Here is a 19,095-nt window from a genome sequence, read left to right as displayed (position 1 = left end):
GAGCATGATTCGAGCCTTTTCACCTGTTAAATCTTATATACCCACCACCTCTGCTTTTGTTGAGAATAGATTCCTTACACCCTGCTGTCACAACCTAGTTTACCTTGGAAAACTGCATCTGTTTAGGGAAGCTGTCTGCTTTTGTGAGCCGAGGTAACTCTAAACAGACCCTTTGGGAGCTAAGGTTGCTGGTAAACCCTGTATTCTCATACTATGTATTTCTAACTCTGTTCTTTATCTTGACACACAATTCCAAAGTGAATAAAAATGATTCTACCTAATTTATGTTTTGTAGCTTTCAACTGGTTTTCTGCTTCTATACACATGCATTCATCACAGTGATGCACTGTGGCAGAGATTCTGGGATGAGCCTGTATGTTCTATTGTAGTCTGAAAAGTTAAAGCAACTTAAGGAATAATGATAAGTTTGTGAGCGACAGTACTGAAAAGAGAACTCTGAACTAGGATGCTGCTGTTCCATTTGCTTTGGACCTAAGCAACTCTTAACGAATTATGCTCCTTCAGATTTTACCTAGAGGGCAAATCTTTGCCTCCAGATATGATCTCTAGAGGATTGTGTAGATATACTTAAAACTTGTTATCCACAAAACCACAGTGGTATATACTATTTCACACCTACTCAGATGGCTAAAATGAAAAAGACACAGTAAGTGCCGGAGAAGATATGGAGAAATTGGAACTCTCCTACACTGCAAGTGGGGTTGTAAAGTGGCGCAGCCCCTCTGGAAAACAGTTTGACAGTTCCTCAAAATGTTAAATATAGAGCTACCACATGACCAACACATACCTAAGAGAAATGAAAATATGTCCACACAAAAACTTGTACAAGATTGTTCACAGCAGCACTATTCATCATAGCCAAAAAGTGGAAGCAACCGAAATATCCATCAGCTGATGGATAGATATACAAAATGTGGTACAACTATACAATGGAATGCTATTCAGCAATAAAATAGAATGACTTACTGATAAATACAACATGCACGAATCTTGAAAATATTATGCTAAGTGGAAGAAGCCAATCACAAAAGACCCTTATGTTGTATGATTTTATTTATACGAAAAGTTTAGAATAAGCAGATCTATGGATAATATAGTTCAGGTTTCCAGGGACTGGGTAGAAAGGGGCAGTGAGGAATGAATGCTAATGGATGGGTTTTCCTTGGGGGATAATGGAAATATTCTAAAATTAGATAGTGCTGATGGTTGCACAACTCTGAGAATATGCTAAACCCACTAAATTTTACACTTTAAATGGGTGAATTTTATGATACATGAATTACATATCAATAAAATTATTTTTAACAACTTCATTATCAAACTTAAATTTTGGTAGTGATGATGGTGACTTCATATATTGAATACGTGTGTGTGTGTGTGTGTGTGTGAAAATACCTTAAAGCAGTATACACCTGGTGCTATTAAAGAATATAACATACTTTTAAGGCTTTTTGCTGTATTTCTGAACATAAAGCAAATATAACAGTGATTTTATGACAAATTAATTTGATATTAACCAAATGATACTAAGTCATTGTGTTTCAGAGTAATGGGGCACAAATGGTATTGCCATAAATGACTATTAGAACTACTGTTACCTAGCCAAAAGAATGTATACTTCTCTTTTTCCCCTCTGAGTTTTTTCAGTATCTGTAATCATCATTAGTGTTTAGTTTTCTCTGTTACCAAACATTTGGTTTTCTCTGTTACTGAATAAAACTCATTTTCATCACTTACTGATATGCATGTGCTAAAAGAAGAATTTACACCTCAATGCCCAGTAACTTGGATTTCCTTAACCTTTCAACTATAATCTTTTTTCTGTGAGTAGTTTAACGCTGAGGCTTTCTGTGTTCTCCACTGGTCTTTTCCCTCCCTCATCACATGGCAGTGTTCTGGCTGGTCTCATCCAGAGGCATCAAACACTGAGACTTGAAGTGGGTAACCTGGCCAGGCAACTACAGCATGACTACTCCAGTTTTGGAGGGGAAAGGAGTTCCTCATTAATGTTATGTCATTGGAGAGAGGCAGGAAACAGTGGGAAGAAGAGGCCGGGGATTTAGGGTATGTGGGGTTGTTGACATAATGGAAAGGGAGTAGTTGAGTTCAGAAAGGGCTGGATCATGTTTAGGCAGAAAAACAGATTGAGTTGCAAGCAACCACTGCTTCTTTGATCACCATTTTCCATCTCTGTTCGTAACCAACAAATAATACGTAAAAGTATGTATGTGTTCCCTTTCCCAATAACTGATTTTAAAACTGAAACAAGTTTGATAAATGTTTATTGAACATCTCTTTTGTGCCATAGACAATGGTGTGTGCATTGCAGGGTTAGTTATAAAGGAAAACTAAGAACAATCTCTGGGAGAGTGAGATTGCTATCTGGTGAGAAAAAGAAATCACAGATAATCTGACCCTGAAGAGACAGAATTAGGTTTCTCTTTAGAATTGAGTAAATATTAGAACATAGGATTTTTAGTGGCAATAGAAAATACTCTCTGCCTATTTTCTGGTGCCTGAAATTCCCTTCACATGGAAACAATGTTTTTATTCTTTAAATTGCAATAATAGATTTAAAATACTTGAGAAAGATAATAGATTTATTCCTAGTAAAGTATACTCAATCAAATATAAGCTTCTAACATAAAATTTTGTTGTGATTCAAGAGAGAAGAGTAGCATCAAAAGATATAAGTTTTTTTTTTTTTTTTTTTTTTTTAATAAATTTATTTATCTCTTTATTTATTTTTGGCTGCCTTGGGTCCTTGTTGCTGTCTGTGAGCTTTCTCTAGTTGTGGAGAGTGGGGCCTACTCTTTGTTGTGGTGTGCGGGCTTCTCATTGCGGTGGCCTCTCCCGCTGTGGAGCACGGGCTCTAGGCGTGCGGGCTCAGTAGTTGTGGCACATGAGCCTAGTTGCTCCACAGCATGTGAGATCTTCCCGGACCAGGGCTCGAACCCGTGACCCCTGCATTGACAGGCGGATTCCTAACCACTGCGCCACCAGGGAAGCCCCAAGATATAAGTATTTTATTAGACTGAGATCCTTGTTATCTTTTGTTGATAGGGAAAACTGTCTCATTCATTCCCAGCTCAAACACAGTGCCACTTCTTGCTATTGACACTCCACATTATTGATAATGTGGACAAATATATCACCTACACTGAAAACCTGGTGAGATTTACCAGATTCTCATTTCTCTGGTTTAATTTGTTTGCAGATGAATAGTGGAGCAGGATTTTGGGCCTGGAGTAGATATTTTTCTGCCAACACAGTGCTGTTTAGCTGGTTTTTAGAACTAGAATGTCATTTACATTTGAAGTGGTCTTTAGCCCAACTGTGGATGGGTATTTCAAGTGCTGGGTTATTTGTTAAGTTCTTCCCTCTACTGGTCTTTTGGGAAATTTAATAGAAAACCCAGCTACCATGTGAGTGAAAATCAGTGAGAAATTATGTTCTCTGTCACAAATGTATACTTTTTTGGAAATATACTATGCGTTTTTCAGGAAAACAAGATCTTCAAACCCTTTCATTATGAATGGGGTTTGGTCTCCTTTCCCTTGAATCAAATATTTTTCAGCTAAAAATGTGTTATGTGGCTCAAATTTATATTAATAAGTATTAATAAATAAGCAAATTTATTAGTAACTCTTCAGAAAGCATACTTTATAATTTTCAGACATAAGGACATAGTAACTTTGGAGTCACCTTAAATGATTAATTAGATCCATTCAGATTAGACTGTGTGCTAGTTTGGAGTCTAACTTGAATTTGTGTGTACAGTATGGAATTTGCTCAGCCTTTGAAAGTAGTTTCTGGATTGATGACACATCTGTACTTTTTGGTTTCCTTACTTGAACTCTGTCTCTTCTCTGACAGTTATGTTGCTCCTCTATTCTTGCCTTGAAAAAGCTATCTGAAGTTGAGTTCCTCTTCAGAATTTAAGTGGAAAGTAAAAAGTACAGGTCACACACAGAGAGAATTTCATACGGGTATTCAGTGGCATATGAGCCAAGCTTGGTAGCCTTTTGGAATAAAATAGGCAACTGGAAAATCTGATTCTGAATTGAGGGCCTTGTACCTTTATGAAAATTACTTTTTAGATGGGAAATTGAGAAGTTTCTGGTCAGTATCTTTTTTGCCATTGGCCCAATTCTGTTCAGGAGTAAGGGGTTTAAATTTATAGGCTTTTTGGTTCTCTAAGGAATGAGACTTGCGGGAATTCCCTCATGATCCAGTGGCTAGGACTTGTTTTCACTGTCGGTGCCTGGGTTCAGTCCCTGGTTGGGGAACTGAGATCCTGCATGCCATACAGCATGGGCAAAAAAAAAAAAAAGAGAGAGAGAGAGAGACTTCCGTACTGTATGAGAGTAATAACTAGGAAAAACATTATTTAGCTTGAATATGTCCCTAGTAAATATTGATACATGAAACTATTTCATATCAAACTTTCCTACAGGTGGTAACGAGGATTTGTCAAAAATCAAGGATCCAGTGTTTAAGCCAAATTATTCACCAGCCATTTACCAGATGAGTTCTGTAGCCTTGGCGCTGCTCCTTACGCTGCAGGGTTGATTATAAAGATAAGCTGTAGTCCCTGCCCCAAATAAAGGGGAAGGGGCAGTATTGAACAATTTGGACATACTAAATGCTTTACTCGTATTTATTTTGACACTTAATCTCGTAAATCTATTGCTAGATAGCCCTGTTTTTCTAATGGGGGAATTGCAGCTCAGAGAGGTGAAACCACTTGGCCAGTAATTAATGGATTTGAACCCAAGTCTTTCTCACTCTGAAATTTTACACAAACTGCCCTTCTGAAAGACAGGAATAAGTATAGTCAGGCTAAATATGATGATTGCTAGATCACTGCTATAACAAAGTGTTAATAAGACAGTTGACAAAGAAGAAAAATCCTATCTTTTGTGAGGGATCAGTAGAGACTTTGTGAGGGGAATTTAGTTTGACCCTGAGAAGAAAGGAGAGACTTGGAGTTAGGAATCCATTTTTATCATCAGAACACCCTTATCTGAGAGAGACCCCAAATATACATTTTGGGTTTGAGAGAGTTGCCAAGCCCTGTCTTTAACGTTTGGGTTAGAATTCTAGGGCTCCCAATTCTTTTTTTCTTTTTTTTTTTTTTGCGGTATGCGGGCCTCTCACTGTTGTGGCCTCTCTCGTTGCGGAGCACAGGCTCCGGACGCGCAGGCTCAGCGGCCATGGCTCACAGGCCCAGCCGCTGCGCGGCATGTGGGATCCTCCCAGACCGGGGCGCGAACCCATGTCCCCTGCATCGGCAGGTGGACTATCAACCACTGCGCCACCAGGGAAGCCCCCAATTCTGTTTTTAAGACCCCAGTCTTAACTATAAAGTTTGTAAAGGTGATACAGGAGTGTTTGCTATACCCTATATAGGACCACGATTTGAACTTGTTTTATTGACATCATCCCATTTTCTTCCCTCCCTACCTTTAATTATATTGTGGTGGGAATTTGAGATAGGGTGTCTTCAGGCTGATGTGGAAATAATTCTATCCCTTCAACTTCAAATTTGTACCAGGTGGCTGCTGAATGATTGGAAGTCATTGACTTAGCTTGGAGACTCCAGACTTTGATAAAATGCTCATACTTTTAGACAGTGTCCTGTAGTTTGGGGAATAACTCCTAAAAGTATAAGAGGGAAGGGAATGACTGGGCATGGGGAGATTTTCCAGGCTTATGAGGTGGCTAGAGAAAAACATATCATTCTGTTTAAATCTTGGCTAGAGAGCCTGTTAAGTGTTTGGGGCAGGAAAAAACGAGGTTTGTGGCCTAAAATAATCATACAATAGTCCTGATAGGCTCTTTCTCTCTGCCCCATTCTCCTTGGAAGGAGGAAATTGGAGTTCATATTTATTTAAAATAGTTGCTCCTCCATCTTGAAGTGATTTTTATAAAAATCTTAATTCTGAGCAGCCAGCCTCAGTAAAACAATTTTGCCATCTCTTGGTTACTTGAACGAACCCAAAATAAAGGTAAATGAAAATAAGACTAACTGCTTTTAGACCACAGTGGTCTTTCCTAAAGTTCTGTAACCATTTTTCCTAAAGGAATGGAGATGGTTCCATTTATCTAGAAGGGATTATTACTGTGTCAGTCTGTGTGTAGGTACACATACATGTTTTGTATAGGTGCTTCCCTTCTCCCCAACCCTTTTAGAGTTGATGGCTTTATCCCTGATTGTTCAGTATAATAGTTTGCACATTCACTAAGAGAGCTTGTGTAGTAATGCTTGCTTTATTTTTTTTTCTCTTCCATTCTTGTTTTTATTTTTTACTTTTTTTTTTTTCTTTGTGATGTGACATTTTCAGCTGATGTATTGAAAGCAAATCCTTCTAATTTGGGAGCCCAGATCACAAGAGTGAGTTTTTCTACTAGTGTCTTTAGCTGTGTATCTTTTTTTGTGTGTGTCTTTCTACCCTTTTCCCCTCCCAATTCAAAAAGATTCAAAACACATTTCATAAATATTAGATAAGAAAATTCCTCTGTCTGTTGCACATCATGCCTTTCAAACAAAGCAATGTCCACTTTATGTTGGGTCAGATTCCTTTTCCCAATGCTATTGTAAAAGCATAGGTTAATATATGTGTTTTGGTTTGTTTGCTTTTATCTTATCTAGTATGTTGAAAATAATTTTAGTTACGTCTTCATTGCAGATAGATATGTCTGGAGTCTGTCATCAGTGTGTCATAACGTTGTTTTTGTTTTGTTTTAAGGAAAATTATATATAGTAGCCTCTGAGAATAAAAGACCCATTCTTTTATCAGGATTTTAAGTAATACTTTGACTTGTCTCTACTCTCCCATCTCATTCCCTGGATGTTCCTCTCAGGGCCGTGAAGGAATGAAAAGCACACGTATTACTCTCTAATTTCAGCAGACTGACCAGATGAAAGTGGTCAGACTGGTGAGCTCTGAACATGCAAGCATTGGAAGATGGTTTGTTTGATTAGTTAGCAAGAAAACGGTTCATGATGAAAAGAATAGCACCTTTTTATGGTGAAATAAAAGTATGCTTTCTATTAGTCTGAATGATTCAGATAACCTCCCCATGTAAGCTGTACATTGCTTTTTAAGATCTTACACCTGGGTAATTTTCTATACTAGCTTAACCCCTTTCTGTTCTCTTTGGCTTGTGTTACTACAATTTAACTCATGTTCTATTTGTCTAGTTTTGCATCCTGGAAGAGCAGGTGATTAAATAGTCCCTTTTCTTTTCTCCTAGTGTTCTTTTCTCCTAATGTTGCTTGTTGCTTCTGAAATTATTTAATTTTACCCAATAAAGCAAATGGTATGCTGTCCTAATTATGAATGCAGATACTCCAAGTGCTTTACCCAAAGTAATCAGCCATTGTGTTTTCAATTACCATGAGAGTATAACAGTGTATTCTACACTAGCGCTATAACCATTGATTATGGGTAAATATTCTGAAAGCCTTGCTTTCAGGATCCCCAGGTTATTCTAAATCACCCACTCCCTGTTCCTTCCTTTTGTTACCCAGAGATTGAAAGATCTCAAGCAGAGAGAGTTTGCTCGAAATGTCTCTTCAAGATCCCGCAAAGATGAGAAGAAGCAAGAGAAAGCCCTACGGCGGCTCCACGAGTTGGCAGAGCAAAGAAAACAAGCTGAATGGTGAGGACATTTTCTCTCCGAGGATTCTACAAATAATTATAACCCTTAAGATTTAAGAATTATAATCCTTTTTTTAAAAATTGAGGTATAATTGACATATAATCCTTCAGTTTTTAATAGATCCTTCTTTTAAACTAAAAGCGTGTCTATACTTGGAGTATAACATATTAAGAATATGCACTCCTGAGGCCGTATCCTATGATCTTTGTGACCTTAGTTATCCAAGCTCCTTGCCTCGGTTTCCTTATCTGTAAGATGAAATAACAATTTATTTCTTATAGTTGTTGTGAGAAGTCATTAAGTTGTTATATCAGAGTGCTTATAAAAGAGTTCCTAGCACATAGAAGATGCTCAGTAAATCAGTAAATTATGCAACAATTATTATTCCCATTCTCCAGCTTATTTTTTCTTTTATCGTTTTTTTTTCTTTTTGACTGCCCTGCACGGCTTGTGGGATGTCAGTTCCCTGACCAGGGATTGAACCCTGGGCCATGGCAGTGAAAGCGCCAAATCTTAACCACTAGACCAGGGAATTCCCCTCCAGTATTATTCTTATGTAGAAAAGCATATACATCACAGTATTCTACTGGGGCACAGATTCAAGTGTTGTAACTGCCTTTTAAGTACTATAGAGTAGAGTTAGTACTAAACATTAAAACCTAGGAAATTCTATCCATTTATTTCTCTGCAGATTCCTGCCTTCTTGAATGTTGTTTTTAATGTTCCTTCATGGTTCTTAATGATAAATTTGGGGCTGGTGTTTAGCCTTAGGTGGAATTTATCCCACCTAGGGCTGAATTTCCAAGCGACTAGACTTTGGGGACCCAGTCTTTGAGCATCTGAGAATTTGTGAGGTTATGTGCCTCAATCCGAAGGACTTAACGTCCCTATGTTTGTTTTTAATGGCTGGCCAGTAACAAAGGAGGAACTGGTTACAGTGGAAGGAGAAACTGTGATTGTGGCTTTTAAAACTTTACAGCCAAGTTGGGGCCAGAGTTTCCAAGGTCATAGACTCTCTGGATTTTTGTCTCTGGATCCTTTTACTTATTTACTTTTCTTTTGTTTTGGAGGAAGGAAGAAGGGAAAGAACACATATAGTGTAAGTTTTAAAACAGAATTAACCCATGAGCTCTAATGTTGAGTTAAAATGCCTATTAAACTGGTTCTGATTCCTTCTTTGGCAACTCTTTATGTAATAAACACATTCCTCTTGGACTTGTAGCAAGGGTACCTCCTTAAAAATATATATACTACCTCGGACTTCCCTGGTGGCACAGTGGTTAAGAATCCGCCTGCCAATGCAGGGGACACGGGTTCGAGCCCTAGTCCAGGAAGATCCCACATGCCGCGGAGCAACTAAGCCCGTGGGATAGGTTTTGTGACACAGTGAGAGTATCTCTTGCTACCCAAATCTTGTGGGTTCCATCCTGCAATAACAAGAGTTCATATAGCAAAGGGGATACCATATTATCCAAATATATTTGGTCCCTGAGTTTAGGGCAGCTAGTAGCTAGGGTTTAGATTAAAAAGACTTCATCCAAATAATTCTCTTCAGTTCTTGAGTTTGGCATGAGAGATACCTGTATAATCCACACACTGTAAAAATTTCAGACGTGACAGGAGTTTAAAACACTGGCTTTCAGGTTCCTTGGTGCTCCTGTTTTCAAAGCTGAGAAGGTCCTTGGTAGAATTATGATCATTGTATGGAATGCCCAGAAAGTATCAGAAAACCAAAGCTAATGCTTGGGCATGGTGCCAGGAGATAGGCACAGGCTCTTAGTTTCTATAACAGACATACTAACCTAACCACAAACCATCATAGTATAGCACAGTGGAGGTTTCTGACTGTGTTCAACTCAGGGAATAGGCACTTTTTTTGTTGTTGTTGTTTGTTTGTTTGCAGTACGCGAGCCTCTCACTGTTGTGGCCTCTCCTGTTGTGGAGCACAGGCTCCGGACGCACAGGCTCAGCGGCCATGGCTCACGGGCCTAGCCGCTCCACGGCATGTGGGATCTTCCCGGACCGGGGCACGAACCCGTGTCCCCTGTATCGGCAGGCGGACTCTCAACCGCTGCGCCACCAGGGAATCCCTAGGCACGTATTTAAAAACTGAAATTTGAAAGCACAGAAGAAATTGAGGGGTTTTTTGTTTTGTTTTTTAGCTGTATGAAATACAGTTGATCCTTGAACAATGAGGTTAGGGGTGCCAGTGACCCCCAGCCCCCACACACACTCACACATCCACACAGTCAAAGATCTGTGTATAACTTTGTAGTCAACCCTCCGTATTTCCACATCCACGGATTCAACCAACCGCAGATTGTGTGATATGTATTGAAAAAACAATCTGTGCATAAGTGGGCCCTCGCAGTTCAAACCTGCAAACCTGTATTCAAGGGTGAACTGTGCAACCTTTGTGAATAGATGTTCGGCCATATGTTTGATAGTAGGATGATACAATAAGAATTGAGAGTGGATACAGGACAGGTGGGCTGTACCAGACGGTAATGATAGTGTATTCGAATTGAGAGGTAAACCTCAGCTTTTATACTTTCGACAGCTAGGGAAGGAACAGCAGTAGCTGGCTATCCTTACGAATGTAGCTTGGTAGATTAGTAGTGTGAGACTTTGCCTAACCTCACTGAGGAAGTTCCTTTTGTTAGCACAGGGCTGGGGAATGACCACCACTCAATGTCTTTTAAGATCTGCCTGTGATGAATGGTCAAGCATAAGGGATTAGTATCATAAGAAGTATGAGGGACTTCCCTGGTGGTCCAGTGGTTAAGACTCCATGCTTCCTCTGCAGGGGGTGCGGATTTGATCCCTGGTCAGGGAACTAAGATCCTACATGCTGCGTGGGGAGGCCAAAAATAAAAAAAGAAGTATGAAATGTTCCCTAAACCTGTTTTTTTTTGTTTTTCATTTTTCTAAACCATTGTGTAGTGCACCTGGAAGTGGTCCCATGTTCAGACCAACCACAGTGGCTGTAGATGAAGAAGGTGGAGATGATGATAAAGAAGAATCAGCAACAAACAGTGGCACAAGTGCCACTGCCACTTGTGGCCTGGGATCTGAATTCTCCACAGATAAAGGAGGCCCTTTCACTGCAGTACAAATCACTAATACCACTGGACTGGCACAGTCTCCTGGGCTAGCCTCTCAAGGCGTCAGCTTTGGCATTAAGAATAATCTGGGGACCCCATTGCAAAAACTGGGAGTGTCATTTTCCTTTGCCAAGAAGGCTCCTGTCAAACTCGAATCAATAGCATCAGTTTTCAAGGACCACGCCGAGGAAGGGACCTCTGAAGATGGAACAAAAGCTGATGAGAAGGGTACAGACCAAGGACTGCAGAAGGTGGGAGACTCCGATGGTAGCAGTAATCTCGATGGTAAAAAAGAGGATGAAGACCCTCAGGATGGAGGGTCCCTTGCCTCAACATTATCTAAGTTAAAAAGAATGAAGCGAGAAGAAGGAGCTGGGGCTACAGAGCCAGAGTATTACCACTACATCCCCCCAGCACACTGCAAAGTAAAACCTAATTTTCCTTTCCTACTCTTTATGAGAGCCAGTGAACAAATGGAAGGTGATAGTAGTACACACCCAAAGAATGCCCTAGACAGCAAAAAAAGTAGTTCTCCCAAGCCTAAAGGCTGCATCAAGGTGGCAGCAAGCCAAGGAGCAGAAAAGACAGTTGGTGAAGTCTCTGAACAGCAGATGGAAACCAGTGTGGCTGAGCCCTCAGAGCCTGAAAGCAAAGCTGAGACAAAGAAGGCCTCAGGAGGCGATGTAAGTGAGCATAGTTTAGAGAGTCAGAGTCAGAAGGATTCAGAGATCCAAATGTGTGAGTCTAATCCTCCTAAAGAAATCTCTCAGGCCACTCCAGCAGGGAAAGAAAGCCAAGAGGGACCCAGACATCCTACTGGTCCCTTCTTTCCAGTTTTAAGCAAAGATGAAAGCACTGCCCTCCAGTGGCCATCAGAACTATTAATTTTCACGAAGGCAGAACCCTCCATTTCTTACAGTTGTAATCCTTTGTACTTTGACTTCAAGCTTTCAAGGAACAAAGATGCCAGAGCTAAAGGGACAGAAAAACCAAAGGATATAGGAGGCTCCTCAAAGGACCATCTCCAAAGCCTTGATCCTAGTGAGCCAAATAAAAGCAAAGAGGAGGGAGAGAATGTAGAACATTCTTCAGGAGGCAGAATAGATGCACCTGCTCCAGGGTCTGCCTGTAGCGGCCTGAATAAGCAGGAGCCTGGGGGTAGCCATGGGTCAGAGACAGAAGACACAGGGAGAAGCCTTCCTAGCAATAAAGAACGATCTGGGAAGTCCCACCGACACAAAAAGAAGAAGAAACACAAAAAATCCAGCAAACACAAACGGAAACACAAGCCTGACCCAGAAGAGAAAAGCTCTAAGGCAGAGTCTGGGGAGAAGTCTAAGAAGCGCAAGAAGCGAAAACGAAAGAAGAATAAGTCATCAGCCCCAGCAGATTCTGAACGGGGGCCCAAACCAGAACCCCCTGGTAGTGGTAGCCCTGCACCACCAAGAAGACGGCGGCGAGCCCAAGATGATTCCCAGCGGAGATCCATTCCAGCTGAAGAAGGGAGCAGTGGCAAGAAGGATGAAGGTGGAGGCGGTGGCAGCTCCCAAGATCATGGTGGGAGGAAACACAAAGGTGAGCCTCCAACTTCATCCTGCCAGCAAAGAGCTAGCAGCAAACGGAGCAGCCGGTCTAGCCATCGAAGTCGACCCAGTAGTGGAGATGAGGATAGTGATGATGCTTCATCACGCCGGCTGCACCAGAAGTCTCCATCCCAGTACAGTGAGGAGGAGGAGGAGGAAGAGGAGGAAGAAGAGTCGGGCAGTGAGCATTCCCGTAGCCGCTCACGGTCTGGCCGGCACCATTCCTCTCGCCGTTCCTCCCGGCGTTCTTACTCAAGTAGCTCAGATGCTTCTTCAGACCAGAGCTGCTATAGTAGACAACACAGTTACTCTGATGACAGCTATAGTGATTATAGTGACCGATCACGAAGGCACTCCAAGCGCTCCCACGACTCTGATGACTCAGACTATACCAGTTCCAAGCACCGGTCCAAGCGGCACAAATATTCATCTTCTGATGACGACTATAGCCTCAGTTGCAGCCAGTCCCGAAGCCGATCTCGGAGTCATACTAGGGAGCGCTCAAGATCCAGGGGCCGCAGCCGCAGCAGCAGTTGTAGTCGCAGCCGGAGCAAACGGAGAAGCCGCAGCACCACAGCCCACAGCTGGCAGCGGAGTCGGAGCTATAGCCGGGACCGCAGCTGCAGCACCCGGAGCCCTTCGCAGAGATCAGGCTCCAGGAAGGGATCGTGGGGTCACGAGAGCCCTGAGGAGAGGCGTTCTGGTCGTCGAGACTTCATTCGCTCTAAGATCTACCGCTCCCAGTCTCCCCACTATTTCCGATCAGGCCGGGGAGAAGGTTCCGGGGAGAAGAAGAAAGAAGATGGCAGAGGAGATGATGGTAAAGGGATAGGCCCACCCTCCCAGAACAGCAACACTGGCCCAGGAAGAGGGTCAGAAGGTGACTGCAGCCCTGAAGACAAGAACTCTGTCACTGCCAAACTGCTACTGGAGAAGATCCAGTCAAGGAAAGTGGAGAGGAAACCCAGTGTGAGTGAGGAGGTGCTGGCCACCCCTAATAAAGCTGGGCTCAAGCTCAAGGATCCTCCACAAGGTTATTTTGGGCCCAGGCTCCCCCCTTCTCTTGGCAATAAGCCTGTCCTTCCACTGATAGGGAAGCTCCCAGCTACCCGAAAGCCCAACACCAAGAAATGTGAAGAGTCTGGCTTAGAAAGGGGGGAAGAGCAAGAGCAGTCAGAGACAGAAGAAGGGCCTCCAGGGAATAGTGATGCCCCATTTGGACATCAGTTCTCCTCAGAGGAAACAGCTGGCCCCTTATCAGACCCACCCCCAGAAGAGCCAAAGTCTGAAGAAGCTACTGCTGATCACCCTGTGGCTCCGTTAGGCACCCCAGTGCACTCTGACTGCTATCCTGGGGACCCATCCATCTCCCATAACTACCTCCCTGACCCCAGTGATGGGGACACCCTCGAGTCCCTGGATAGTGGCAGTCAACCAGGCCCTGTGGAATCCAGCTTGCTGCCTATAGCGTCAGACCTTGAGCACTTCCCCAGTTATGCACCTCCCAGTGGGGAGCCTAGTATTGAGTCAGCTGATGGGGTTGAGGATGCTTCCCTAGCCCCACTGGAAAGCCAGCCCATCACCTTCACTCCCGAGGAGATGGAGAAGTACAGCAAGCTCCAGCAGGCCGCACAGCAACACATCCAGCAGCAGCTTCTGGCCAAGCAAGTAAAGGCCTTTCCCGCCTCGGCTGCCCTGGCCCCAGCCACTCCAGCCTTGCAGCCCATCCACATTCAGCAGCCAGCCACAGCCTCTGCCACCTCCATCACAACTGTTCAGCATGCCATCCTACAGCATCATGCCGCAGCAGCTGCTGCTGCCATTGGCATTCACCCCCACCCTCATCCCCAGCCACTTGCCCAAGTACATCATATTCCCCAGCCCCACCTGACCCCCATTTCCTTGTCCCACCTCACTCACTCGATCATCCCTGGCCATCCTGCCACCTTTCTAGCTAGCCATCCCATCCATATCATTCCCGCCTCAGCCATCCATCCTGGGCCCTTTACCTTCCACCCTGTTCCACATGCTGCCCTCTACCCTACCCTACTTGCCCCCCGGCCTGCTGCAGCAGCTGCCACTGCCCTCCACCTTCACCCACTACTTCACCCCATCTTCTCAGGTCAGGACCTGCAGCACCCCCCCAGCCATGGAACATGAGTTGGGGGATACGAGCCCAGGTAGGGCCAGGGAAGGTGACCCATAAATCTTCCCTTGGGGTGTTGAGCCATTAATACCAGCAAGTAGAAGCTGGAATGGGCAGTGTCTGACAGCCAAAGAATTGAGTTTTGGCTTGCAGGGGTGGTTTTAGATTTGAGGTTTGCTTTGGGTTTACTATCAGGGATTTTTTTCCCTTTTCCCCTTTCTGTTTGTCCCTCCCTCTCCTGTGTTTCTAAGCTTGGGAACACCAGTAAGTGCTACCCACCCCTCTTTGGCAACATCTCCAAACTGTTGAGTTTAGATACTCTCCTCCTCTCTCTACTTTCTATCCTCTGCACTTGTCTATAAATTTTAAAACATTTTCCTCCTCTCTGGCTGGCGGGTTTTCCATCTGGTCCTGCCTTATCAGTGTCTTTGACCTTGGTGACCTTATTTATCCCGGGTGAAGTGGAAAGGGAGTCTGACCTGGAACCAGGTGCCACTCAGGCTGTCATTCGATCCACTTCCCACACAAACAGCCACACATTTGGCACTGTTGTCCTCGTGTTCCTCATCCCAGAAGAGACATCTGCATATCCCAGAAAAGAAGATCCTATCGTGAATAGAAGCTATGCGGAACATAGTCACCCATGTGCTTCCCCAGAGAGGAGCTCATGTGTCTGAAGGGTGTATTTTCTTCTGTCATGTTGATGTTTCCTTCTTAATTTATAGGATTTTTTAATGTAAAAAATTGCACTGAACTCTATAAACGTAAATGCTGCTTTTTGTAGCTCATATAAAAAAGGTTCCATATTTGTAGTATACTGCAATAATATTTTTTACATCCAGCTCTTTAAGTGATCCTTGTTCTGGTGGCTTTGTGTAAATATGTTTGCCCTAGTTGAATTAAGAAACTTTAAAGGTTATAAAATGAAAACAAAAAAATAAAGTATTTGTTTTCTGCTAGATGCAAAAATGACTAAGCATGTATATTTTATCAAGCTCATGTATTTTTTGAAGTTACGAACTATAAAAACGTTAAAACAGAAGAGGGAACGTTGTTTAACATTCTTTGCAGAGACAAAATTTGCAGTAAGTGGTGCTCCCAGCACTAGAATTTTTGAACTAATGGGCAGCAGTCAGCTGGGGGTGCCAGAGGGATACTCAGTTACGACAGAGTCTCCCTCACGTGCTTTGCTGTTTTATACAGAGAAACAGGTGCACCCCACAGAGGAGGAGAGAGAGATTCAAGAGCTTTATTCTCTGGAAGTGGTGAGATTCAGTATGATTGTCCTGGGGGATTCCTGGGTTTCAGGGGTGCCTGTCCCAGGCAGTCCGTTTGCCTTCCTAGTACTTAGCCCCCTCTGACAAAATTTTTTAATGTGCCTTTTGGGTTGGCTAGAAACTGAAGTAGAAGTAGACTGGAGGATGATAGAGTTGGGACAGTTTTTCCTCCTCCACTTACTGGGAGGTGAGCACATTTATAGATTCTGCAGATTGTTTTGCTTCATTGTTTCCATGCCTTCTACCCAGCTTAGTTTAAGCAGTAAAGATACCTTTTTTCTTTTCTCCCATGACACTTATCAGGGGAAGTACCACCTCAATTCCTCTTCCTCCTCTTCTTGCGTTTCACCCGGCTCTCAGACCTAGTTAATACACTGACCCAAAGGTGTTTATATTGTAGGTCTCATCTTTGGTGTAGTTAGTACTTCCCTGTTTGGCATATCCCTGCCTATTCCTGTGGCTAGAATTGGTTGGGTGGTCACCTGACAGGAAAAACAAGCCCTTCTTACGTGGGCCAGGGCTCTGTTCTGCCTTTCTTCAATTTCCAAAAGAGAAAGGCTTTGAGTTAATGACAAGCAAGTGCTGGGCAAACAAGACTCTTGACTGAGCCTTCTGCCTGTTCAGTGCTTCCTCATCTGATTCAGAAGCATCACTTTTTTGATAACTAGCACTGGAAAATGAAATCATCTGTTCAAAGTGAAGGGACTCATTTTTCTTTGCTTTCAGCCCATGTAAATATTTAAATAATACAGTATTAACATTTTTGTGCTGCTTCCCATTAGCTTGTAGATTGAGCCATACTCTGGCTGCCTCTCTGCCTTCCTGGAGGCAGTTTCCTTTAATTTCCAGAATAGTGATTTTAAAAATAAAAAATAAAAATAACCTATCCTTACTTACAAGCATAACAGATTGTATTTAACTTTATCACATATGATAGAGATATATATGCTGTAAAATTAGGGAAAGGAACTTTCTAATAAACCAATGATTTGTGGAAACTTGGAGTCTGTCGTGATTGTTGCACCATCCACTCAAGTGGGGAAGGGATGGAGGGAGTTATGGTTTACAAATAACATCTTGTTTGAAGTGATCATAGATTCTTATGAACCATATGATGTTTAGACTGTGCTTCTCAAAGCTCAGCCTGCCCAAGTAGAGGGGAAAGCTTATGCTGTGGGAGGAAGTAAGGGTTAAGTTTCTCAGTCTTATGGAGGTGTCTTGGAATGTGCACCTCCGTTCCACCCTTCCCCAGATTTTTTTTTTTTTTTTGCCTTGCTGAGCTGCATGCGGAGTCTTAGTTCCTGGACCAGGGATTGAACCCGTGCCCCCTGCAGTGGAAGCGAGGAGTCATAACCACTGGACCACCAGGGAAGTCCCCCAGATTCTCTTCTATTTCTATCCTTTTGCTCATTTTAGATGTACAATCTGTGTGTAGTAGAATGTATGGCAAATAGGTGCTCACTAAATGTGTTTGGAATTTCTAGCTTTGATTTTGGGGATTTTGGATGGACTTCAGGGCAGTTGAGATGAGTCACCTGCCTGGCCTTTGCCCTCCAGATGGAGTTTTGTATACCAGAACCAGTCCTGAATTATTCTCCTCAACCCTTTAATACCACTACAGTGCTTGAGAGCTACCTGGTAAAAGGAAGTACGTCCTAATTGTTACTGAGCAGATAAAAGCCTCTATCTACTTTTCTGTATGGAAAAGTCTCAAAAGGCAGGGAAAGTTCAGCATTAAAAGCTAACCATAGATCTGTAGTGATAAATTAGTTTCCTCTCTTCCTCAACCTTTCAGGAAGGAACAGTACATGGTCTATTTCTTTCCTACTCTCATACAGCTGTGTTCTCCCCTTGACAAAAGAGTAGCTATTCAACTTGAACCTTGGGTTGGATGCTCAGATCTATTTCTCTAAAATAGAAAAATCCCTGCCCTAAAAAGATGAAAAGTGGGAATTCCCGGGAGGTCCAGTGTTGAGGACTCGGCGCTTTCACTGTGGTGGCCCAGGTTCAGTCCCTGGTCAGGGTACTAAAATCCCGCAGGCCACGTGGCACGGCCAAAATAAAGAAAATGAAAAGTGATTTTTTGAGCAGGCAAGGTGTCAGCGAAAGATGCAGACACGTGTGCAGGGTATGCTGTGTGGAGGTGTGTGCAGCCGCCTGATTCCAGTAGGGGTCTATCTGTCGCAGCTGCCTGGGCCTTCAACACCCTCAGTGACTAATTCAGGCCTTGTGAACCCTTTCCATTCTTGTTTGCCAGGGGTACCTTCACCTCCCCCTTACCTCGTGTCTGAATTATTGCAGCATTTTCCTGGCTGGCCTCCCTGACTCTAGGATCTAAGTCCCTGTCCCATGTAAGCTTACTGGCTTTTCAGAATCAGAGTGCAGTTCATTTTGTACTCATTGCTTCCCAGTAAAATTGTAAGCTCTGAGAGGGAGGGACTGATTCTTATACTTCCTTTTTTCTCTTAATCCCTTAGAGTGTTATATATAGAGTTGAACACATAGTAAACATTTTGATTATGTGTTCAAGAAAGAAAAGCAAAGTAAAATACCACTAGTAACAGGATTATGCATCAGGATTTAGCAAGGAAACATCAAAGATGAAGATTTTTCTGTATATCCTCCTCAGTGCCAGGCACATAGTAGAAGTTCAGTAATTTTTGACTTTATGAAGCCGTAGCATTCATTGAGAAATTCTAGGACTCAGGCTGATGGAACGGGAAAGTGACAGCAATGTGTCAGCACTCCTCTGCCTACTATCAACCCAGCTCTGACCCCAAAGGAACACCCAACAAGGAATAGAATCTTTATTAAATACCAAACTCTCCCTTCCCAAATCTGATCCTGCCTGTTTCCAATTTCAGTTAACGATACTACAGTCCTACCAGCCAGCCACCAAAGCTTTGAATTACTTTTGACACCTCCCTACTACACAAAGGAAAGAGCAGAGATTACACATCCAGTTACATCAGTAACTGGATGTGTTATCTCTGCTCTCTCCTTTGTTCCTGCCACCCTGGTTCAGGCCTCATCACCTTTAACTGAGAGGATGGTAGATGCCACCCATCTGATCTTCCCACTAAGTCCTGCCTTTTCCAGTTCCTTCTATCCATAGGCAGCTAGTGTAATCCAGACTGGTGCACAATTGATCATGTATCTTATTCCCTGACTTTAAAAATCTTTATGATTCTCCATCTCCTATGTATTAAAGTTCAAATTCCTTAAGATATTCAAGGACCTCCAGTGATTAGACCCCAGCCTTCCATTCCACTCTCATGCCCCAGTCCTCCCCTTTA

At 42.9% G+C, this 19,095-nt stretch overlaps 1 protein-coding gene across 4 annotated transcripts in view; it reads left to right on the top strand.

The window, feature by feature from the left end:
• GPATCH8 (G-patch domain containing 8) overlaps window positions 1-15,491 on the top strand; it is a 99,421-nt gene extending 83,930 nt beyond the window's left edge. For all 4 annotated transcript variants that reach the window (XM_032615861.1, XM_032615860.1, XM_032615863.1 and 1 more), the window contains 2 exons: window positions 7,559-7,689; window positions 10,633-15,491. In XM_032615861.1, coding sequence (XP_032471752.1) covers window positions 7,559-7,689; window positions 10,633-14,536 — 4,035 coding nt within the window. In that variant the 3' untranslated portion in view covers window positions 14,537-15,491. The remainder of the gene's footprint in view (window positions 1-7,558; window positions 7,690-10,632) is intronic.
• Window positions 15,492-19,095: the final 3,604 nt, after the last annotated feature.

This window comes from Phocoena sinus, chromosome 20, assembly GCF_008692025.1.
Source record: "Phocoena sinus isolate mPhoSin1 chromosome 20, mPhoSin1.pri, whole genome shotgun sequence".
In the NCBI taxonomy this organism is placed as follows: Eukaryota; Metazoa; Chordata; class Mammalia; order Artiodactyla; family Phocoenidae; genus Phocoena; species Phocoena sinus.
The sequence above is the reverse complement of the archived record's forward strand: the minus strand, read 5'-3'. Positions and strand labels throughout refer to the sequence as shown.